This window comes from Amblyomma mixtum, chromosome 2 (genome assembly GCF_055824585.1).
Source record: "Amblyomma mixtum isolate Tamu chromosome 2, ASM5582458v1, whole genome shotgun sequence".
Taxonomy (NCBI): domain Eukaryota; kingdom Metazoa; phylum Arthropoda; class Arachnida; order Ixodida; family Ixodidae; genus Amblyomma; species Amblyomma mixtum.
In genome coordinates this window covers 159,886,126-159,910,531 of record NC_143013.1, presented here as the reverse complement: position 1 = coordinate 159,910,531, position 24,406 = coordinate 159,886,126, and the positions used below count along the sequence as shown (strand labels likewise).

Here is a 24,406-nt window from a genome sequence, read left to right as displayed (position 1 = left end):
AAAATGCGATGTCCCGAAACTCGATTTTGAGCATTAGATTGTTCAACGACAGCTTGTAGTGCGCTGCAAATATGCTAATGCGGACTGCCAATTTGCTAGAATTTCAGTGTTCTTTGGACGAATTAATTACGTATTTACGGAAGTACACTTCAAATACATTGACGACACGCAAATGCCATTTCCCGAAACACGATTTCGAGCACTCGACTGTTCATGGCAGCTAGAAGTGTGCAAAGACGTTTAAAAGGACTGCCCGTTTGTTAGGATTGAAATATATTTCGGATGAATTAATTTCATATTTACGAAAGTTCACTTTTAATACATTGACAAGATGCTAAAACTGCATACATATACGTTTACAAGGGCTGCCCGTTTTCTAGAATTGAAGTATACATTCGATGAATTAATTTCATATTTCCGAAAATACACTTTTAATACACTGACAAGATGCTAAAACTGCATGCATATTTTTTCATGTATTTGAAAAGTGCTCGAAGTATGCTTTAAGTGAGGTATTTTTGGCACATTTTAAAAATATATTTCGAATACCAAGCATGAAATTTCAGAAACGTATTTCCTACATATTTTTAGTTCATTCATGAATACAAAATATGTTTAAAATACATTTTAAATAGACCTCCGTATATTCCAAACGTATTAGTTTTTGCTAAGGGATGTCAGTGCACGTTAAAGAACCCCAGGTGGTCGAAATTTCCGGAGCCCTTCACTACGTCGTCTCTCATAGCCTGGGTTGCTTTGGGACGTTAAACACCATAAACCAACCCAAACCAAACTGAAATTTGTTGTCTGCCTCTTTGAGATGAAAAATTTTGAATTTTTCCTTCACTATTTTAGAGCATGAAATTCAGTTAATGGTATCTGAGAAACAGGAATTGCAACAGCCATTTCTCTTCAGCAAGAAAACTGTCATTGGTTTAAGTGTTTTCCCGATTCAAGGTTACCCTATATTTTAAACTGCACAATGTATTATGTGACAAGAAACCGTCAAGCACAATAGGTGTGGTTTTAGAAATGACTGGAAGTGATAAGGGAATACATTTACTTAGAGCAGGTAGTGACCGCTGATCCGGATCATGAGGAATATGAATATGAATATGAATATGAACTAGAGGAATATGAATGGGGTGGAGTGCATATGGCAGGTTTTCTCAGATCATGAATGGCAGTTTTTCAATACCCCTCAAGAGAAAAGTATACAACAGCTGTATCCTACCGGTATTCACCTATGGGGCAGAAACGTGGAGGCTAACGAGAGTTCAGCTTAAGTTAAGGACAACGCAACGAGCTATGGAAATAAAAAATTACCGACGATTACGTTACTTCCTAATGCGAAATTTGAGCGCAGCAAATAAGCTGTTTCACCTTTTCGATAGTGAGTCAACCCCAGCTGCGGAGTTGGTTTCAGGGACAACGCCGCCGATGCCGACACAAACAATATGATACCCTCGCTTCCGCAGCGCTAAGAACCAGGTCTAGCCGTGGGAAGGTGGTCACGTATTCGTCGACGTGCCGGGGCCTACGTGAAATAACCGGCGCGTCGGCAACTAAAGAGCACCCTATCCGCCACACAAGAAGAGGGGGGGGACCCTTTCCTCCTCTTTCTGCATGGCGGCGACGGTGTTCTATGCAGTCACGTTATCTGGACTCTCTAGCGCCGTCAGCAGCATCCAGCGGTATCAGTCGGTCGCTGCTAGCGCTGGGGGGATGAAAGGGGGGCGGAGCTGGTTACGAGGCCGACGACAACGCCGACGACGACGCGAAACCCAGGAACGGACGCCAAAGAGGTGCGCTCTAAAATGATAGGCGTAACGTTAAGAGATCGGAAGCAGGCGGAGTGGGTGAGGGAACAAACGCGGGTTGAAGACATCCTAGTCGAAACAGGAGAACAAAGGGTGCTTGGGCAGGGCATGTAAGACGAAGGCAAGATAATCGCTGGTCCTTAAGGGTAACGGAGTGGATTCCAAGAGAAGGCAAGCGTAGCAGGAAGCAGCAAAAAGTTCCATGGGCGGAGGTTTGCAGGAACACGGTGGACATAGCTGGCGAAGGACAGGGTTAATTGGAGAACATGGGAGAGGCCTTTGCCTTGCAGTGGGCGTAGTCAGGCTGATCATGATACTTGCAGAAGAGCTTGCTCATGTTAAAATTTTCATTTGGTAAATATGTGCTTGTTTTACATGCACACAGCTTTTGAAAGGACTAGCATAGTGATAATTGCATTGGGCTTCATAAAATTGTAGCTCTGAATGAAGGTTTGCAATGAAACGTGTCTGCACTTGGTCACAATATTGGTCATGTCACCACATGTCACCATGTCACCATATTGTCATGTCACCATATTGGTCATGTCACCACACTAGTGGTGACATGACACACGATCAGTACATTCTAGTTGTATTCGTTCTTTTTTTTCATGGGGTTACATGCAGGATAGTATGAAAAGGGCATTGGAATTGACTCTTACTTGCATTATGTTCATTCATGTTTGCAGGCACCCGGAGAAATGCACGCATAGCCAAAGCTCCTTCACTCAGCCGAGCAAGCTACGGCATCATCCAGCATGTTAGTTTCTTTTGACCGCTTACAGCTCACTGCGGTGGATTTGGTAGATGGGTTTACTTTGCTTTTTGCAGTGTTCTTGGCATTTAATGTCAAGTACACCCCAAAAACAAAGCGGGCTTGTCTGCTGCTTGAGACACTAATGGGGCTTGATCCTAGCGAGCGCCTCCCGAGCGTGTTTTGGGCAGCCACAGCAATCACAGCAATGACTTGAGAAATAAAAGTTATCAGTGTTGTACATTTGTGTCATTATTTCTTGAACCATTGTTATTCCCAACGCAGACAGAGCACCATACTAATGTGCAAACTGTAGTGTATCCATAAAGTAGTTGTATGAGCAAAAATTATTCTACTCAAAGATTATAATCCCTTTTGCTCATTACTCTTTTGTAGATGTAGCGCAGGTGGATCCTGCAAAACATATGACCAATTTGCTCTGAAGAATATGCGAAATAAGAAAATTAGTAGGACACATTGAAAACACGTGAAACTCCTTTTGAAGGAGTAAAATAAGATCTGGGCTGATACTCCTTGAAGGAGTATAGTCACTCTAACAAACGGAGTCCTGGAACTCTACCTGAAAGAGTAGTAGGATGCTGTTTCAATGTGGTAGCTTTACTCCCTCGGAGGAGTGCCTGTACTCTATTGCAGGAGTAGTACAGTACTCCTTGAGTAGGTGTTGGATCACTCTTTGTCCAGAGGGAGTAATTTTATTCTGGAAAAAGGAGTGGAATATGGGACAAGCGAATACTCCTTCAAAGTGTGTTCTGGGCACTCCTCTGCACTCCTTTAGTTCTAAGAGTGTACCCCGTGTTCCCATCATGTAAGGGCCGTATTCCTCGTCCTCAATCCGAAGAAAGGCCTGGCGATTAGACAAGAAATCTCTTACATACGCGTAGGTCCTAGCCCCACAATCGGTAGAACTCAAGTTGGCCAGGATGCTTCCGTGTTTCACATTGTCGAAAGTCTCTTTCAGACCAAGCGCAAGGATGGCTTTGTCATTGTGTTCCATTGTTGTGGGTCGTATTACATCCCTGTGCAGCTGGAGAAGGACATCCTGTGCAGACATGTGAGGGCGAAACCCGCACATGGTGACTGCAAAGAAGCCCTTACTCTCCAGGTATGGAGAGAGGGGATCCCGTACCATCGTCTCCATAAGCTTGCCCGCACATGAGGTCAGTGATATGGGCCTCAGGTGGTCCGTATTCACGGCCTTACCTGTTTTAGGGATAAACGTCACAAGTGACGTTTTCCACTCGGGAGGGAGTGGACGCCCGTCCCAGATCTGGTTGATGTATTCTAATAAATGAAGGTAGGCTGAATCCGGTAGGTTCGCCAACAGGTTCACTGTTATGTGGTCCCGTCCCGGAGCCGTACCCCAGCGCATTTTTGCTAAGGCCGCCTTAAGGTCGTGCAACTCAAAAGGGGCATCGAGTGTTTCATTAGGCCTGCCAGAGTACATGTACTCTGGCCCAGGCGGGTCCTCCATACGACAGAGATATCTGCCGCACAGAGTGTCCGCAAGTTGCGCCGTCGTACCTTGGAACCCTTGCAGAGCCCGCCGGAGCTGCTTTTGCGTCTCCCCTCTTGTTTGGGAGGGGTCGATTAGACTGCGAAAGAGACGCCACGTCCCCTTCGAGCTCATCTGATGAGCTGCGGCGTCGCAGCGTGCTATCCAATTTGAATCTGAGAGCTCGGCAGCATACGCTGCAGCCTGCTCTGTGAGTTTGGCTATGCGGTCGCGTAATTTGCGATTAGTTTTCTGCTTTTTCCACCGTTTAGTTAAGCTCCGGCGCGCCTCCCACAAATGCAGGAGGTGGGTGTCCACTGCGGGGATCTCTTCGGTGGTTTGTAGTGTTGTGACGTGTTGTTTCTGAATGTTGTATATGTGGTTAGCCCACTCCGCGTAGCCGCAGGAAAATAGTACGGGAGGGATAGTGTGATTCCGGAATTTGTGCCAATCGGTCAGTTTGGCCTGACCCCATTTTTTTCGCGCTGCCTTTGCCTCGAGTGTAATCCGGAGAAGGAGGTGATCGCTACCTAGAGAATCTCCCAAGTTCTCCCAGGCAGCCACTCTAGCATTTTTAACGAGAGAAAGGTCTGGACACGTGTCGCGGGTTACCGAATTCCCCACTCGAGTGGGATACGCCGGGTCCGTGAGCAATGTGAGGCTGAGGGTGGAGATGATCTCCGCCAGCTTACGTCCTCTTGCCTGTTCCAAGTGGTAGCCCCAATGAAGGCTGGGAGCATTGAAGTCTCCAACGATCACTAGAGGCTCTTTGGCTGCCAATTTTATCGCGCGAAGGAAGATTTCATTGAAAGTTACGCGCGGCTTACGCGGAGGGCAGTATATGTTGAGGATATGTATTGACGGGTCGCGGCGACTGAGAGGCAGTACTCGGACCATAGTATATTCTTGCTCGGTACTCAAGTCTAAGTCGACCTGAACCACGGTGTAAGCCTAATTCACCAGGATGCACGTAGAGGGGCTCCCCTGAAAGGTGCTGTAGCCTGATAATTTAGCGTCTATGCCGGGCTCCTGCAGGGCAATGAGCGCCGGCATGTCACCTAGGGACTGCAGGTAAAGCTGGAGGTGTGACCGCTTTTTCCAAGCTCTGAAACCCCTGCAGTTCCATTCGATGATCTGGAATTTTTCAAAGTTTTTAGCATTCCTATTACATCTGGTAGCCATCTTGTTGTATTTATTTAAGGGCGATCGGATTAGCTCTGGCCGGGAGCCGGCGCAACCCCAGTGAGGGGCCGCACCGCAATATTTTAAGGTCCCTCAGATGAGGTTAGGACTCCCCGTGTCTCTACCAGCTCTGTCGTTCCGTGCGGGCGCCAAGGGATTCTCGTAAAGTAGTCTTTGCGGCTACTTACAAAATTACGTTATTGCAACTGGTGTTCTACCTTGTTAACTATACATAAAATTTCCCCGAATGTACACAATGTGTACTTTATTCTATCTTTGGTAACTTTAATTTGTTTATTTCGCAATGGCTTTTTTGAGCACAAAGCACACAGCACAGGACGGCGTTCACTGGCAGTCAGCGTTTCTAGCAGCACCAAACCGAAGCACGCGCTGCCGAGAGCAGTCAGGCTGCCGCGCGGGCAATTTTTCGTTGATGAAATGAAAATTTTTCAGCAATTAACATACCTTTTTGTCTATTTTCAGTCATTCCACTATTCCACTTCGCCGCATCACGCCTTTTTTCCCGTGCCAATGCATCCTTCGCATTCGCCGCTGTACCACGGACAATCCCCCCGCATGAGCATCTGCTATTTTTACAGAGAAGACAAAGAAGGCATGCACAGCTCCCGCCTCCTCTCGAACGCGCTGCGCCGAGACGCCAGAGCCGGGCTTTCTCGTGCCGCGCCAGCAGCACGCAGAAGAAATTCGATGCCTTGCCGCTGTGGTCCCGGACTCTACGCTCCTGAGCTGGTACCCTGACCCGGTTGCTGGCCTCCGTGGAGGCACTCCACTTCGTGCTGGTGGCCTGCACTTGTCCTGGGTCGGAAGGCATCGCCACTGCAGACGTCGACAAGGCAATGGTGAGCTTTTTGTACCGTTTTCGCCGGCGACAGCAGGGGAGAGGCATTGACAGGAATCAGTGATTGTAGTAACTTGAGGATTTTTCTCCTCTCGCCTCCAGCCGAAGCCTTTGTGCGTTCTTGCAGCGCTGGGATGCCTTTCTGAAGGGTGTTGGCTAGGGAGGTGACCAGAGTCAGAAGAAACTTGAATCGAGGCATTTGTTGGCTAAGCCTCGTTAAGAAAAAGGCTGAAGTGGACCGTAACCCTACTAGCCTAAACTTGTTTTCCCACCGGTCCTGCTTTCGTAGTTAATTTATTGCGGTTTCTTTTTTTACAGTGACATGTTTTTACTGAGACTTTTTATTGAAAATTGTTTTGCAGCTTGCGTTTGCTTATGCGTACCTTAATGGTTGTCCTAGCACGCCTCGCTCAGCCTTGACGGGTCCTTGCACTTCCGGCCAGCTCTTGTTTTACGTTAGTCCTGCATGTGCGCTCGTTCTCATTTCTTGTGCAGCATCTGTTGCGTCACAATTTTTTAAAATGCCTTCTTTGGTCGAGACGCTAGAGCACTTAGCCGTGTATTTTCGAGCCGCATCAATTAACCGAAGGGTCTTGTTAAGCTTAAAGGGGTCGTTGACCCTTCCAGCACCTTTTGTTTTCACCAGACCCGTGCACGTGCTCTCGTTTTTCATATTGCATTACGCATCTTGTGCCAGTTGCGGTTTCTTAAGGCGGGAGGGTAATGCACTCACCCTTACATGTTCGTGTTTTAAGCATGAAATGCTTTTAGCTCCCGTTGTGGCAGTGTGGTGCCGTCACGCCGAGACCGAGAGCGAACACCCGGGCACTAAATTCCACTCATCTGGGCACTGAAACGAGATCATCCGGGCACCATACGGGATTTAACGAGACTATGCGCTCCTACAGGACCGGCACACAAGCACCGGTAGCGTCGCGCCGAACGTGTGGTGGCGTCCCTTCGTTCCTGTACGGTGCAGTTCGGGTGTCCACCGAGATGACAGAGAATTACTGCGCCATTTCTTTTCCTCAAAAAGCGTTGCGTTCAAAGGCCTCGCGCTGAACGGGTGGTGGCGTTCCTCCCTTCCGTTACGGTGCGCTTCTGGTGTCCACCCAGGTGACAGAGAATTACTGTGCCATTGCCTTTCCTCAAAAAGCGTTGCGTTCAAAGTCCAAGGCATCGCAATGAGCGGGTGGTGGATAGGTAGGTAGGAAAGACTTTTAATGCTCTAGAACGGTGCTAGTAGCAGACGAGAAAGAGGTCCATCTTCCTTCTTCTCACAGGGTCGGTGCCCCTAATTCAGGGGTGGTGGTGGTGAAAACATTTATTCAGAACGGACAGGAGGTGTTTGGATCAGCCCGTGAGGGGCCGATCCTTACAAACAGTAGGTGGAGGTCCCTAGTTTGGGACCTCAGTGGCGGTAGCCGCCGCCCGGGCGCGCCCGACTAAGGCTTGTTGGGCCTGTAAGTCGTGGCAGCCGAGCAGGATCGCCTCCCAGTCCTCCCGGGTTGGGTTGGAGATAGGGGGAATGGCCGGGTTGGAGGGGCAGGCCCACACCATGTGATAGGTGTCCGAAGACACCGCACACAGTGCGGGCAGTTGCCGCTAAAGGAGGGGTCGAAATGTTTTAGGGCTGCCGGGCACAGCAATGCATCGGTGAAGAGGCGGAGAAGCCGCTCATCCGCCTTCTTGAGGCCTTTACATGGGCTAGGGTAAAGGCGATGGCTATCTTGATAGTAGGTTGCGATATTTTTGAACGTATAGACCGGATTAAAGGCGGGTTCTTGATCACGTGGGGAGGAGAAAACAGCCCGGTGAGAGAGCGCACGGGCGGCTGCGTCTGCTGCCTCGTTTCCTGCCAACCCCTGATGAGCAGGGGCCCATATGAGGTAACGGTGTGCGCGGTCCGTATCCCGTATGCAATTTTAAGGCGGAAGCCTTTAATGTCTCATCGTTGTAAGCAGCAGTTGTCGACAGAAAATGTCACGCTTTTCAATTGGTGGAAACGGTCGTGACGTCACAGTGCGCAAATTTCAAACGGGGCCAATTGTACTTAGGCTAGTAACCATGCAACCAATTGAAGGGATCGTATAGTGATGCTCCAAGTAAGTGTGACAGAGCTTAGTTAATTGCTTAATTACTAATTAGCCTAATTAGCTTTACTAGTCAGGCCATATAAATAAATAAAACCGATTAAGAAATTGCTCGAGCTCAGGAATCGAACCCCGGTCTTCGGCGTGAGAGACGAGCACGCTATCCACTCCGCCATGCCAGATCGATGGTTTGGAATGAACAAAGGCGCGTTTAGTGAATACGGTGTCTTCACTCACTCTCATCCTCCTCCATTCCCTTCCGGCGAGGTTTAGGTGTCCACCGACAAATGAGAGACAGATACATTTCCTTTCCTCAAAAGCCAATTTACCGACGAGCGAGGCCTAGAACCGAATGGGCGATGGCGTTCTATGGACTCCTTGGCAGCGTTGCAAGACGCTGTCGCGTTCCACTCTTAGGGGCGAAGCTTAACATCTTAACCACACATCAGTGACCACACTTCAGGTCAAAAAAGTGCCCCCCTGAATTTTGTGAGACAGTTACTGCGTAATTTCCTTTCCTCAAATACAATTTTCATTTTCTTCATTACGGCTCCTCTTTATCTATCTTCTTTCACTCCCACTTCCTCCCTTCCTCTACGGTGCGGTTCAGGTGTACACCGAGATGACAGAGAATTACTGCGCCATTTCCTTTCCTCAAAAAAGCATTGCGTTCAAAGGGCGAGGCATCGCGCCGAACGAGTGGTGGCGTTCCGTGGACACCCTGGCAGCGCAACAACACGCTGTCGCGTTCGACTCCTAAAGGCGAAGATTAAGCGTCATTAATTAGAAGTTAATTAGTATTCAGCCATTAATCAGTAATTAACCATAAATTAGCGATTTGTCATCACTTAGTAATTAGTACTCAATTATATGTGATGCCACCAGTGCCACAGAAACAGCGAAGGTGGTGCGGAAAACGCTTCCGCTTCTACCCACTTTAGACTGTCAAATTGCCCCTGAATTTTTGGTATATTCGATAGGCTAGGAAGGGAGTGCAGCCTTGTTCGACGTTCCGACAGGCCCCTCGCGAGTCGGTGATTATGTATTTTGAATTGGAATGTGAGGCCGCGAGAGCAATCGCGACCTCTTCTGCTTGTGTTGCACTGCGGGCTCTGAAACTGAGGCCGTTAACTGTGTTGCTGTTGTGAACTAGAGCGGCCGTGTACCATCCCCCGTGGTGAGGGCCGGAGGCGTCCACGTAGTCTACACCTGTTTTGTTGCTATTCCAGGGCTCCGCTGAGCTTCGCTGCTCGTTGGGCGTGCTGGATCAGACCTTGTTGGCAACCCAGATCGCCGCTGGAGAGCCGGCTCCCACACCACTGTTCTGCACTCGGTTCTTTGCGAAAGCTGTCGTTCTTACTGCATTCCCACGTGATGTGGTACAACGATGGTTTGCTGCCACACCACGGGCAAGTGTCCCCATATTGCGTCGGGTAAATCTTGCTAAGGATATGCAGGTTTGGGAATGTTCCTGTCTGCAATCTGCGCCAATATACTGCCTCTAGTTGATTTAGATCAGGATGAGGCGGCGGATAGCGGATCCGTACCCCATTATAGTAGTTGAGAATGTCTGAGTACGTAGGGCCGACTCGGTCGGGTAGATCGTCCGATTGGGAGGAAGCTCGGCTCGAATACCCTCGAGCTGCCTCGTCGGCGCGTTCATTCCCCGCTATGTTGGTGTGTCCTGGCACCCAGTAAATGCTCTGTGTGACTTTTGGTGCGGTCGCGCTCTGGAGGAGCCGGAGCACGGCGCGACCTATGTGGCCGTTCATGTAGTTACGGCACGCTTCTCTCGAATCTGTAAGGATGGTAAGGGACATGTTGCTTCGATAACCGGCTACCGCAGCTAGAGCTACGGCCAGCTCCTCCCCTTCGGTTACCGTGCAATCCCTCACTGAGGCGCTAGCTAATTCGTTTAGGTTGGAATCAATAACTAAGGCCACTGTGCTGTTATGTGATCTTCCTGTATACGGAGCCGCGTCCGTGTATACCGTTGTGGATTTTGTAGCTAGATTTTTCTGTACATACTTCGCCCGGGCTGCTCTACGGGCCGCATGCAAGTTGGGGTCCATGTTCCGGGGAAGGGAGCGAACCTTTAGCGTCTGGCGAATTGCGTCCGGTATGCTCGCAGTACGATTCTCGAATTCCGCAGGCCGATCGTATGGCCGCATCGCTGGTTGCTCTGCAGCCACATTCCCAAGACTCGTATCTTGTCTCGTTCGGAAATTAGCTTTCCTTCGAGGGAGACATTGAGGGACCCTTATTTGTGTTTCCCTTTGTGGACTCGCCGGAGTTCGGATTTTTCGGTGGAGCAGGCGAGGCCACGTGAACTGACATATTCTTCCCCGCAGGTAACCGCTGCTTGCAGTCGTTGTTCTTTATGGCCGAGCGACCCAGTGGTAACCCAGACCGTGACGTCGTCAGCGTATATTGCGTGTTGTATGCCTTCGATCTTCTCGAGTTGTCTCGCGAGGCCGATCATGGCCACGTTGAAAAGTAATGGCGAGATGACTGACCCTTGAGGTGTGCCTTTGTTGGGGGTCGAAAATTTAGCGCTGCGAAGGTCTCCGAGGCCAACCGTTGCAGTGCGGTTGGAGAGAAAGGCATTCACGTAGCTGTGAATTTTCTCGCCGCAGTGGAGGTTGTCGAGTCCTTCCATTACAGCCGTGTGGCTAACGTTGTCAAAGGCCCCTTTGACGTCGAGGGCCATAACCACGTTCTCGCCTACGCTCGGGACGTTGGTGAGGACTTCCTCTTTGAGTTGTAAGAGGAAGTCGTGGGTGGAGAGGTGGGCTCGGAAGCCGAACATACTGTGGGGGTACAGGTCTTCGTCTTCCATGTAGCTTTGGAGCCTCCGAGTAACGACTCGCTCGTAGAGCTTGCCTAGGCAGGAGGTGAGTGAGATAGGTCGGACATTTTCGATCTGGAGTTTCTTACCCGGTTTGGGGATCATTACGACCTCTGCATGCTTCCACTCTTCAGGAACCGTTCCTGCGGCCCAGTGCCCGTCGAGGAAGGTGGTCACTTGGTCGACCGCCTCGTCGCAGAGGTTGCGTATGAGTGCGTTCTGGATCTTGTCTGCTCCCGCCGCAGTGTTGCGCGTGCATGCCTTTACGGCAGCGAACACTTCTTCCCTGGTGATCGGCCTGTCTAAGTGGGTGTTCGTTTTCCCCAGGTATGGTTTCGCGTATGCAGCAGGCAAGGTCGTGCCGTAGCATTTCTCTTTGGTCTTATCTAGGAGTTCCTCTTCCGTACCCTCGAAGGTGTGGATGAGTCTGCTGATAGCTTTCCCGCTTTCGGCCCTGGTTTGGGTAGGGTCGAGGAGGGTCTTGAGTATGCGCCACGTTTTGGCCGTGCTGAGTGTGCCGTCCAGCGAGCTACTGAACTGCTGCCAGTTCCTCTCACCTTTCCGGTGCGGTTCGGGTGTCCACCGAGATGACAGAGAGTTACTGCGCCATTTCCTTTCCTCAAAAAGCCTTGCATTCAAAGGGCAAAGCGTCGCGCCGAACGTGTGGGGGCGTTCCTCCCTTCCTTTACGCCGCGGTTCAGATCTCCACCGAGATGTCAGAGAATTACTGCGCCATTTCCTTTCCTCAAAAAGCGTTGCGTTCAAAGGGCAAGGCTTTGCACCGAACGGGTGGTGCCGTTCCTCCCTTTCTTTACTGTGCGCTTCGGGTCTCCACCTAGATGGCAGAGAATTAGTGCGCCATTTCCTTTCCTCAAAAAGCCTCGCGTTCAAAGGGCAATGCATTGCGCCGAAGGGGTGCTGGTGTTCCTCCCTTCCTGTAGGGTGTGGTTCGGGGGGGTGTAGTTCGTGTTGGTTTTGTTGAGTACGCAGGGTGACCAGATCTTTGGCAGTCACTGATTCAAGCTGCCATTTTTATGCGAAGAATATTACTAGAGGTACACTACAGCCCTTCGCCGTGGTTACGCGCCGTGCACACCACGTGGTACAGTGACGTTACACCACGTGACATACCACGTGACACATGACGTCACGACAGAAGAAGACGGGGTCCACCTCGCGCCGTCGCTGTGGTTGCACGCCGTGCACACCACGTGGTACAGTGACGTCACACCGCGTGACATGCCACGTGACTCATCACGTCACGACAGAGGAAGACGGGGGTCCTCCTCGCGCCGTCGCTATGGTTGCACGCCGTGCAGACCACGTGGTCCAGTGACGTCCACCGCGTGACATACCACGTGACACATGACGTCACGACAGAGGAAGACGGGGGTCCACCTCGCGCCGTCGCTGTGGTTGCACGCCGTGCAGACCACGTGGTATGGTGACGTCACACCACGTGACACAATGAAGTCACGACAGATCGCCGTCACGCACTGGGAGAGGGAGAACGATGCCATCGCACAGACGCCGGAATGTCCTCGAGCGGCATTCCCGCGCATTTCGAACGCGCGTTCACACTCGGTGTAGGTGAAACGCTCGCACCACCGGGCAGGCGGAAGCGGCTTCCGTGTCAATCGAGGCGCTCACCCAAAGCGCGTCTCGGGGTTAGTCGGCGTTCCGCTGTAGCCATGCCGTTGTCTTCTAGTGGTTGTATTAAAATGACCAAGTATTTAACCAAGGAAAGCCATGTATTACCAAGCCTAGCCACCAATATGCTTCGCATCTGACTAGGCTTAATCTTAGCTAAGCCTCAGCCATTTTTTATTAACACACACAGAGAGAGCAAAGCAAAGGTGAAACGGTGACGGCGCACCAACGTATACATGGCGCCATCTTGTGACTGGCCATTACAATACTAACGCCCCCCCCTTAATGGACTGTCATTGCACCGACACTTTTGATGCCCAAGCATTCATAGTGCTTGAGAGTCGTTCTTCCATTTAAGGCCATAGTGAAGAGGTCAGCACAGTTCTTCGACGACTCGATGTACTGGAATTGTAACTTTAACTCTTCGACCTTTTCTCTCAGAAAATAATCCTTTTGGTCAATATGTTTGCTTTTATCTGAAGTAACTTGGCTTTTCCATGCGCAATTGCACCCTGCTTGTCAGCCATTAAAATGTGTGGTTCGCGCATGAATTCGTGCGCATTAAGTTCCTTCATGAGGTTTTGGAACCACATTACTTCCTTTGCAGCGTGACACATTGCTACATATTCTGCTTCGACTGTTGACATTGCAGTGCTTCGCTGCTTCTTGCTACTCCAGTAAATCTCAGAACCAGCTAGCGTGGACACGTACCCGCTGAATGACTTCCTGTCAGCTTTGTCACTAGCCCAGTCTGCGTCGAAAAAAGCTTGTATGCACTTCTTAGTTCTCTGGTAGACTAGTGCATTATTCTTTGTACGTTTCACACAGCGAAGAATATGCTTTAGCCCATTCCAATGTTCTTCTGTGGGATGTTCGTTGAACTGGCTCATGTAAGTAGTCGCAAAAGCCAAGTCCGGCCTTGTGCCTCCGGTAAGATAAAGCAATGCACCAATTGCTTGTCTGTGCTTGCGAGGTAGGTCCTCACTTGATAAATTATTCCCTCCTCTCCTGAGTTATTGTCTCCTCTTTGGTACTTGCTTCCATGATGCAAAGGGGACGATACTGCCTCTGCGTCTGACATGCCAAACGTCTCCAGTATGATGTTAGTGTAGGCCGTCTTTTCCTGGGTTAGTTTTCCACCTCTTTCTCTCTTCAGTCGTATGGAAAGAATGTAGCTAGCCTCACCCAAGTCTTTTGCATCGAATACTTGACCCAAGCGGCTCTTGAAGTCGGCAATCTCATTCTCATCTTATGCGATGATCAGCAAGTCATCAACGTAGACTCCTACCGTGAGGTTCTTCGTCTTGTTCATATAAACAGAGGGTTCTGCTTTTGACCTTGTAATCCCCTCTGAGTTGAGCATATATTCCAAAGCAAGGTTCCACTTCCAGACTGTCGTAGCCCGTAAAGGCTCTTCTTCAGAAGGCAGACTTCAACCTCTTACAGTCATTCAAAGGCTGCGGTAGTTTCATGTAGACGCTCTCCTTTAGAATATCATTTAAGTATGCTGTCGGGATGTCCATCTGGTGCATCTTCCAATTTCTCTCAACTGCTATGGCCAGCAGTGTCCTGATGGACTTCAGCTTCACCACAACAGAGAACGTTTCCTTGTAATCGGTACCTTTCACTTGTGAATATCCGCATGCAACCAAACGTGCTTTGTACCGCTCTTGGTCACCATTTTCGTTCTACTTCTTGCGGAACACCCACTTGCATTTTAAGACTTGTCTGTCTTTCGGTCGTGGCACTACCTCCCATCTATTGGAAGCTTCTAGGCTGTCCAGTTCACTCTGAATAGCTGCTTTCCATTCGTCCTTGTCTGGTGAAGATAAGGCTTCATGTAGAGTTTCGGGATCTCTATGGCAGTTTTGCCAGGCTATGCAGCAGCCGTGTCATTCATTTTGACGTGGTTTCTCGTTTGCTAGTCTTTCCGACGGTCTTAGTGCCTGTGTACCACAATTTGCCACGCTGCACAGTCGCTGCGTAGCCCCCTCGGTATGTGTAGTTGCCTCGTCTTCATCAGCTAATGAGGCAACATCTTCAGCACAGTTGTAATCAGTATCATTGCGATCTAAACTACCAACATCATGTGGCTCGCTCAAGCTGTCTTCAACTTGTAACATGACAGTGCAATCAGTGTCGCTATGTGCTTCAGTCTTGCTACTTGTAACTTGGGTAAGCTTGCATGGGAAGGACTCTTCTTCAAAGGTAACGTCTCGACTTACAAAAAAGCGATCTTCCTTCTGGTTCCACAGCTTGTACCCCTTCACTCCTTCTGGGTAGCCGACCAATATGCACTCCTCTGCTTTTGGGCCCAACTTGCTCCCCTTGCACCGTCTGTTTCGCACACTCCATGCTCTGCACCCAAACACTCTTAGGTGGTCCAGTTTCACTTCTCCGCCTGTCCACAGAGCTTCTGGTGACTCTCCTCCAATCGCCTTCGATGGGCACTTGTTTCTGATGTGACCTGCAGTGTCAACGGCATCAGCCCAGAGCCTTTTGATGACACCTGATTCGATGAGGAGGCACCTCGTCATGTCAAGCAACGTTTGGTTCATTCTCTCTGCGACTCCATTCTGCTCAGGTGTGCCAGGAATGGTCAGTTGGTGCTTTATACCATGCTTGGCCAGGTACTCGTTGAACTCATCGCTTGAGTACTCTCCTCCATTGTCACTGCGCAAGGTCTTCACCTTCATATTGTGCAGATTTTCCGCCGTGCGTCTGTAATGGTCAAATTTCTCAATTACTTCACTCTTGGCCTTCATGGGGTACACAACAGTATATCCAGAGTAGTCGTCTATGAAGGTAACAAAGTAATTTGAGTCCCGTTTGGTCGTTGGTGTGATCTTTCCAACCACAACTGAATGCACCAGCTCCAGTGGAACCTTAGCCCGTGTTGTCTCACCCTTTAGGAAACTGTCTTCCCTTATCTTTCCAAAACAACATGTGTCACATTTGTCCTTCACAGGGTCTTCAGTAGCTCCGCAGAGACGTCGAACAGCATCCTGGTAAAGGTGGCCTAGTCCTCTCTGCCACAAAGCCGTGTCTTTGGTCTTTGCCATCTTCGTTGACATAATCTCTTCTTTGACAGAGTACAGTCGTCCTTCTCGAGTTGCAGTAAGGATCAGTTCACCAGTGTGCTTTGTAACTTCGGCATTTCCCCCGGCGAACGTCACTTTCAAACCTCGCTCTTCAATTCTTCCGACTGATAGTAGGTTGCCGTTCAACTCGGGTACATAAAGGACGTCTTCTAGCGGGATGAATGACCCACCACACTCTTCAGATAGTTGAATCTGAACTCATCCTTTCCCCATGACACACATGGATTATTTGCTAGCCGTTTCCACTCTTGACTCGCATGGCTTGAAGTCACTGATCTTTGCCTTGTGCGATGTCATGTGATCTTTAGCACCGCTATCAAGATGCCACACATGAGGAGGCGATGTTATCACATTTTTGGCTCATAAAGCCATCTGTGTTGCAATATTTGCCTGTGATGAGTTTCTCTTCTTCTGGTCATCCCCTTCGTCTTGAAACTGGTCACAATCTTTGGCTATACGACCAATTTTGCCACAAGCAAAGCATCGCGCCTTCTTTTGCATACTTGAGGTACATTGACGAACCTTCTCTTCCTTCTTTACCGTGAGTTGATGATTCACCTTCTCGTTGGGTTGCTTGCTCTCAGTCCTTAAACGAGCTTTAGTGACTAGGGTCCTCGTCTGACTCTCTTCGCCGCTTAACCGATCTTCCTCACGACGCAGCTTTCTCTTTTCTTCGATCAGCAGCCTTGTCTTCACTACTTTGGCCGAGAGGGTTTGTTCGTCTTGCTCCATGTTCAGAATGAGCGGTTCATATGAGTCAGGAAGTCCCATTAGCATCACTAATGCAACCTCTCTGTCTGTAAATGCATAGCCTGCGCTTGACAACTTCCTATGCAGGACCATCAATCTTCCTAGGTACTCTTGCATTGACTCTTCTCTCTACACTTTCACATTGAAATAATCGCGCATCGATTGGAGTATATGCAAGAGTCCTAACTTTGAGTGCATTTCCAGCAGCGTATTCCAGGCTTCATTTGCAGTTTTGTAAGTCCCGATGTCATCCAGGTAGTTGTCCTCGACGATATGGAACAGAAAGGTCAGGGCCTTGTTGTCAGTCTGCTTTTCTCGCTCGTTGATTTCTTTATTCAAGAATCCGAGGTCGATCGCTTCCCAGCATCCCTTCTGTACGAGAGGAGCTCTTGCCCTTATCGACCATGGGTGATAGTTATCTCATGACAACTTCAGCAGTCTCAACTCGTCTAATGCCATGTTCGCTGATACTCGAACGCAAGGGGGACAATGCACTGCTTTTTCGTAGCTGTTTCTCAATTAGTGTACGCGAAAACGATTTTTCAGTCACTTCTTTCCGAAAAATTTCGCCACTAAGATGCACTGAAAAGATTCTGTCAGTCACTTCTTCCTAAGAATTTTGCTGTACTCACGCCGGACGAGTCGAAGCGTCTTCCGTACACATCCAACACGGAGTCTCCAGCAACGCCGGTGTCGCGTGGCGGTCAGTTTTTCTTCCAACAAAAAACGCACTACTCATTTCACGGGCACACACCACTTGTCAGTCACTTCTTCCCGACAGTTTCACGCAGCCCACGCCTGTCTAAAACTTCCGAAGACATCGGCACGACGTAGTGAAGGTGGTGTAGCTTAACGTTCTTTTCTTCAACGTGGTCGCACCTTTTCATCACTCAGTCAAGACAATTTTCTCATTTCTTCCAAAAATGCGGTTGGTGCGTTGTCTTCGGCCCATAACCTGTTGGTCTTGTTGAGTACGCAGAGTGACCAGATATTTGGGAGTCGCGGATTGAGTGGATTTGGCACGAAGCCAACAGAACGACACACACTGTCAAGCTGCCATTTTTTATTAACACACACACTCCTCGTTTCATCTTCGGGCACCTTCATTCGCGCTAATTTACTTATGTCCTTGTATTAATACATGCTGCTCACGTGAATGATAATTGTTCAGGTACGTCTTGAAAAAAAATGGGCAGAGGTGAGATGAGCTGAAGAAACTTTATTTTCGCCAGAAGAAGACCCGTGCCCCTCCGGGTCCGCACGCAGGCGTCCGGGGAGAGGCATTATCGCAGCTGGAAGACTAGCAACGATATAGTCGCGCAGCTTCTGCTGCCAGGCGGGTAGCGTATCGTTGTATGCTAAGGTCGGCACTTCTGAGTATGGTCTCCCATTCCTCTGCATTATTAATTCTGCCATATCCTGGGGCACTGGGGCATCTCCATAGTAGGTGTTCGAGTGTAGCGGTATGCCGGCAGAACCTGCACACATCCGCATCCTGCCTCGGGTCACCTCCTGTCTAGCTCCTCCAGAGCGGGGATGCGAAGTTTCTAGCTTGGAGTCTTCTCCAGTCATAGGCCTCGGCCGAGCTAAGCGATCTATCCGGAGGAGGATAGATTCTTTTGTTCTTTTTCTGATTGTCTGTAATGCTATTAAAGGTATTGGTTTCTTCTTTAGTGCTGAATTCGTATGAGGCGTTAACGGCTCCCCGGGGTAAAGAGGAGCGGGAGACCTGTGGGCAGCCTCGTTTCCAACCAGACCCGAGTGGGATGGGGTCCAGATGATTAGTATATTGTGGGCTGGGATAAAGTCTTTTAGATATTTAGTCGCCATTTCGTGGACGTGTGCCTTGCTGTAATTTCTAATTGCGGCTTTGCAGTCGCTTACTACGTATTTGGTACCTGGCTGAGTTAGATCGATCGCTATTGCAACCTACTCCGCCACAAGGGGTTTTAAGTCAAGGTGTCTTAGAACGCCTAACGTTCTGCCTGTGTCCCCGACGGCTACGGAGACGGTGTCTCCTAGCGTGCCTACGGCGGCATCAGTGTAGGCCATGGTTCCCAGTGGCATCTTGCCTAGCTTAGCAGCCATCTTTGCGACCCTGCTTTTCCTTCTGCCTTTGTCGAGGATGGGATGCTGTTTCTCGGTATGGGAGCGATAATAAAATGCTGTCTTATTTCTCTTCCCAGATCTGTTCTGGTGTTCACTGTGCTATCTACGATTACCGATTTCGCTAGGTCTAGGTTTTGTTGAGTACGCAGGGTGACCACGTCTTTGGGAGTCGCGGATTGAGTGGATTTGGCACGAAGCCAACGGGACGACATACACTATCAACCTGCCATTTTTTATTAACACACACACAGAGAGCAAAGCAAAGGTGAAACGGCGACGGCGCACCAATGGATACATGGCGCCACCTCGTTACTGGCCATTACACTACTAACAGTTCGGGTGACCACCGAGATGACAGAGAATTACTGCGCCATTTTCTTTCCTTAAAAAACGCTGCGTTCAAAGGGCAAGGCATCGCGCCGAACGGGTGGTGGCGTTCCTCCCACCTGTACGGTGCGGTTCGAATGTCCACCGAGATGACAGAGAATTACTGCGCCATTTCCTTTCCTGAAAAGCCTTGCGTTCAAAGGGCAAGGCATAGCGCCGAACTTGTGGTGGCGTTCCTCCCAGTACGGTGCGCTACAACACGTGTCGTGTTCCACTCATAAAGGCGGAGGTTAAGCGTCATTAATTAACAGTTAATTAGTATGTAGTCATTAATCAGCATTTAGTCACTAATTACTAATCTGTCCTTACTTCGCCATCAATTATGTGCGACATAATCTTGTGGTGACGTCACCAGTGTAACACAGGCAAAGTGGTACAAATAACAGAGGAATGAAAATGAAAGAAGCCAACAGCCACAGAAACCAAGGGGCACAGGGGATTTTTAATTTTTTTATTTATTTATTTTGTGGTGTTGATCAATTTAGAATATTACTGAATATGTTATCGCTTAAAGCTAATTGATAAGAAAAGCAGAAGAAAAAACAACCACTGCCGCCGGTGGGATCCGAACCCACGACCTCCGGACGCGTAATTCGGAGGTCGTGGGTTCGGATCCCACCGGCGGCAGTGGTTGTTTTTTCTTCTGCTTTTCTAATCAATTAGCTTTAAGCGATAACATATTCAGTAATATTCTAAATTGATCAACACCACAAAATAAATGAATAAAAAAAATTAAAAATCCCCTGTGCCCCTTGGTTTCTGTGGCTGTTGGCTTCTTTCATATTTATAACGAGCACCTCGTCCTCCTTCCCTTGTTTGCTTAGAGGAATGAAAAGAACGATTACAAAGCTGAAATACATTTCAAATTTTCTTTATTTCAGCATCGTTTACATCGATACCAGAGAGCCGTAGACTAAAAGCCACGCAAACGGCTTGACGAAGCCCACGGTCCCATACACTTGATATAGGATGACACGGCAGGAAATCGTAAAGTAGGAATATACACACACTGCCCGCATGCAAGCAGGAAAATAAAATTGAAACCAGAAAGAAGGAAATACAAATCCACTAAGAGAAATCAGCTTACACAATGCTTTTTAAATTGCTGAGAAGCAGAAAGTGAAGCATTTGCATTCCGTAGTTAGTGCGAGTGCGTGGAACTTTCCACTTTTGCGACGTTCGAGCGTCACGCACTTTTCTTGCTTTTGTGAGACGGGAAACAGTATTAAAGAAATTGTTATTGTACTTATGCCCATTTTATAGCGCTTAAGAAGGGTCATTTGATGAAGGTCACGTATTGAGAGTAAGTTGAGGTCTTTAAAAAAGGGGTTCAGTATGACAGCATGTCTATATTTAGTTATAGCACGGACTGCTTTCTTTTGAATCTTATGAAGTTAGGTAATGTTGGTAAAAGTGGTGGTTGCCCACACTAAATGACAGTAGTTAATGCCGGGCATGAATAAACTATTGTAAATTATGTGTTTGATGCTTCTTGGTAAATAGAACTGTAATTTGTTAAGTATTCCGCACACGCGGGGAACACTGGCTGCAACCAAATCTATGTGCATGTTCCAGGTCATATGGTCTTCAAAGAGTACGGCAAGACATTTTATTTGAGGGACAATTTCAATTTGAGATGTTCCGTATCTTATTTCTAAATTAGTGTTTATTCCGCGGTTTTTTGGCCGGAACAGCACGGCTTTTGTTTTAGTTGCATTAATTGCAAGAGAGTTTGCCTTGTTCCATAAGGAAAGTCTTGCTAACACAGGGTTGGCATCGTTAACCACGTCAGTTGGATCTCGCCCAGTGAAAAGCAATGGGGTGTCATTCGCGTAAATGATGAATTCAGTAGCGTTATCTGTGTTAACAACACCATTTATATAAAGACAGAAGAGTAGCGACCCCAGTATGCTTCCAGTATGCTGAAATGTGAAACAAATGTGAAACATGATTGTTAATGCATACTTGCTGCTTGCCGTGTTTTAGATACGATTGTAATAATTCATAAAAAACTCATCGAAAACCATGTTTCAGTTTTTAGACAAGGTAGTGTGATTAATTCGGGCGAATGCTTTTGAGTAGTCCACAAACACAGCCAGAGAGCACTCATCGCGTTCAAAGGATTCTAATATTCCTTCTTTCTGTAACAAAAGTGCATGTTCTGTACAGATGCCCTTCATGAATCCAAACTGAACGCTTGTAATTATATGGTGCTTACTGATAAAGGAAGTCATGCGTGTATGTATCAGCTTTTCGAAACCTTTTTAAAATACGGGAAGTATGGATATTAGTCGACAATTGGAAAATGTATTTTTATCACCACCTTTATGTATTACAGTCACTTTCGCCTCCTGCATTCTTTTCGGAAACACTCCTTCAATGAAAGAAAGGTTAAAAATGTATGTTAAGAAAGGGGAAATTGCGTCTATAACTTCTTTGACTGCTTTAATTTGCAAACCATCGACATCACGGCAATAAGTGTTGTTCAGCGATCTAAACACACTCACTACCTCTCCTTCAGTGGTAGGAGCGAAGAACGCACTTTCACGCGTCTGATTCCTAAGGAAAAGCATTCAATCTTCGTTATGGCTGCCACACAGAGATCTAAAGTAATCGTTTAAAGAGGTCGCTAAATCTATACCTCTAACGGCTGTGCCGTATACTGTAATGTCATCAATATCTGTCTTCTCGCTACTCTTACGCCCTAAAAGCATATTTAATCGTCGCCACACAATATCTCTATTTTGCATTGCATTTTTGTCATAAGATTGTATTATTGTCAAAAAAAGGTTGTGTAAGTATCTCGTTTTTTCGCACCGCAAAAGTGTATTCACATTATTTCTTTGGCCTTTGGATTGCAGTACAGTTCCAGCATTTATGTTATTTATAAATATTGCATAGAGTTTTTTTAATACGTATTTCTTTGAGGCATTTCTTGGTAATCCTCGGCTTTCTGCCTTTGCGCGCTTGATTTAATGTTAGATAAGTAAAATGTTCATCTTAAGCAGGGAAGAACTTCTTCAGAAACACTTCATACGCTGTTTCGACTGTGTTGGCGCGCCAAACATCTGACCAATCTGTTTGCAAGATTTCCTTTCTTAATGCCGTCAGGTTAAAGCTGTTTATGTCTCTGAACGTTCTGGAGTTCTGAGGTGCGAGATGTGGCATTGAAGTTTATTGAGCTGTAATAAGAAGTATAGGTAGATGGTCACTAATAGGTGCACAGATTACACCAGACGTTGAATCTGGATCATCAATGTTAGTAATGAACATATCAAGCAATGTTGATATACTACTCTGAATGCCTGTTGGAAGCGTTATTGTTTTAAAAAAGCCACTTCACCCCAAAATTCTGCACAATTCTTGCTGTTGCGGGGATATTTTAAGAGCATCTATATTCAAATCTCCCGCTAGAACCAATTTGATATGGCTGTCGTTAACCACGCCAAGGTAATCGTCAAAAAAGGACAAGAAATTCGGCACACTTCCTTTTGGAGGTCGGTGTAAACCACAGAAAAGGTAGTCGCTGTAGCGGAAAGTCAGTATTTCATAGTGAGACGTTATACAAGGGCGGGAATCCACAAGATGACAAGGTATAGCATTTTTTGCCATTAACATAACGCCTCCCCCATTCATTTTTAGTGAAGCGATTTAAAAAGGTTTTGTAGCCAGGCGGTCTAAGCACATCTGTTTCACTTCTATACCATGTTTCTGTTACCATAAAAATATCGGGTTCAAAACCAAGGGCGGCGAAGAGTGCAGAGATTTGCTCTTCTTTGTTCCTGGCAGCCTGGGCATTCATATGTATCAAGGTTATGTTTCTCTTATATTTAGCACGTACCGCACCGACTAGGCATGGTGTGAAAAAGTTGTCGCCCATATTCAATCCATGCGTTATGTTTCGTGAAAAGAGGGAAACTTGCTCATACTATCTTATCTAGATCACGAATGTGGGTAATGCGCAAAGTCTGTGAAGAGTCAGACTTTGCGTATATATTGCCACTCCTGGTCCACGTATAGCTCCAGCCTTTTTCCTTCTTTCTTGCAACAGTCATGCCAAAAAATTTTTTTAGTTGAGGACACATATGTTCGTTTACGAACAGTGAAGCATCATCTGTGAAAACAAGATCTGGGGTTTAAATGCGTATTTTTCGAGCTTTTTCAAACACAGAATTGCACTTTGCTTTTCTCGAGAATTGAACGATTATGTTCGATTGGTTGCAATCCTTGACTGGCACCCTTTGGCAGACTTTGACGTCATTTACTGTGATTGGTTGTTTTATGTTGTTCCCTATCTTTTCTAGGAGGGCTGGCAAGCTTTCACCTTTTGAAGTCGGAATGCCTTTGATTTCTACATTCCTATTCCTAGAGTATTGCTCGAGTTGTGTTATTTTCTGCTCGTTTGCGAGCACTGTTTTCCTCAGCTCTGTACATTCAGAACAAAGCGCAGCATTTTCAACTTTTATTGGAATATTTTCTTCTCTCGTGAGTTTCAGCTCAGCGGTCAGGTCTTCAAAGCATTTATTAAAAAATTCAAGGCTTTTATGTACTTCTGATTGCTCTTTCTAAATCTCTTTCAAGGGACCCTCGCATTTCCTTCAGATCTTGGGGTATCTGTTTTAGAGCTTTGACAATTTCTGGATTCATTTTGACAAAAAGCCGCGGTGGCTCAGCGGTTATGGTGCTCGGTTGCTGACCCAAAAGACGCGGGTTCAATCCCGGCCGCGGCGGCTAGAATTTCTTTGGAGGAGAAATTCTAGAGGCCCGTGTACTGTACGATGTCAGTGCACGTTACAGAACCCCAGGTGGTCGAAATTTCCGGAGCCCTCCACTACGGCGTCTCTCATAGCCTTAGTCGCTTTGGGACGTTAAACTCCATAAACCAACCATAAACCAAACCAAAAACACTTTCAATGAGCTTGGCAGCACCAGCAGCAGTAACAAAGAAGCAAATACCTCAAAATAAAGAAACTTTTTCCAACCTGCAAAGGGATGAACTGCAGGCTTGAAAGATGCAACGTTTCCTCGGTGCCGCTGCCGCCATGGCAAACAGAAACCGGATACAGCTGGCGAGGCAAGGCGGTCAAGATTTTGACTAGTACCGTCTACAACCAATGTGTTATGCCCGTAAACATTTCATACTTACTCTACTCTCGGTTACGGGGGCGGCAGAGATTTTTTTGTATATGGTTTGAGAGGAGCGTCGGAAGGCCTAGTCGTGCCAGTCAGATTTTTTCAGTTTCGCGGAAACCTTTGTTGCTCATAATTTATCAGCTGTGTGCAGTTGCGGTACTTAAAAATTAAGTCACGTTTTGCTTTACTTTACCTTCTTACCCATAC

At 47.6% G+C, this 24,406-nt stretch overlaps 1 protein-coding gene across 1 annotated transcript in view; it reads left to right on the top strand.

Annotated features, from left to right (window-relative positions):
- The window catches only part of LOC149361409 (uncharacterized), a 106,921-nt gene that overhangs the window by 48,245 nt on the left and 34,270 nt on the right, over window positions 1-24,406 (top strand). The window contains exon 2 of the mRNA XM_089568070.1: window positions 5,869-6,129. Within this exon, the coding sequence (XP_089424196.1) occupies window positions 5,869-6,129 (261 nt within the window). The remainder of the gene's footprint in view (window positions 1-5,868; window positions 6,130-24,406) is intronic.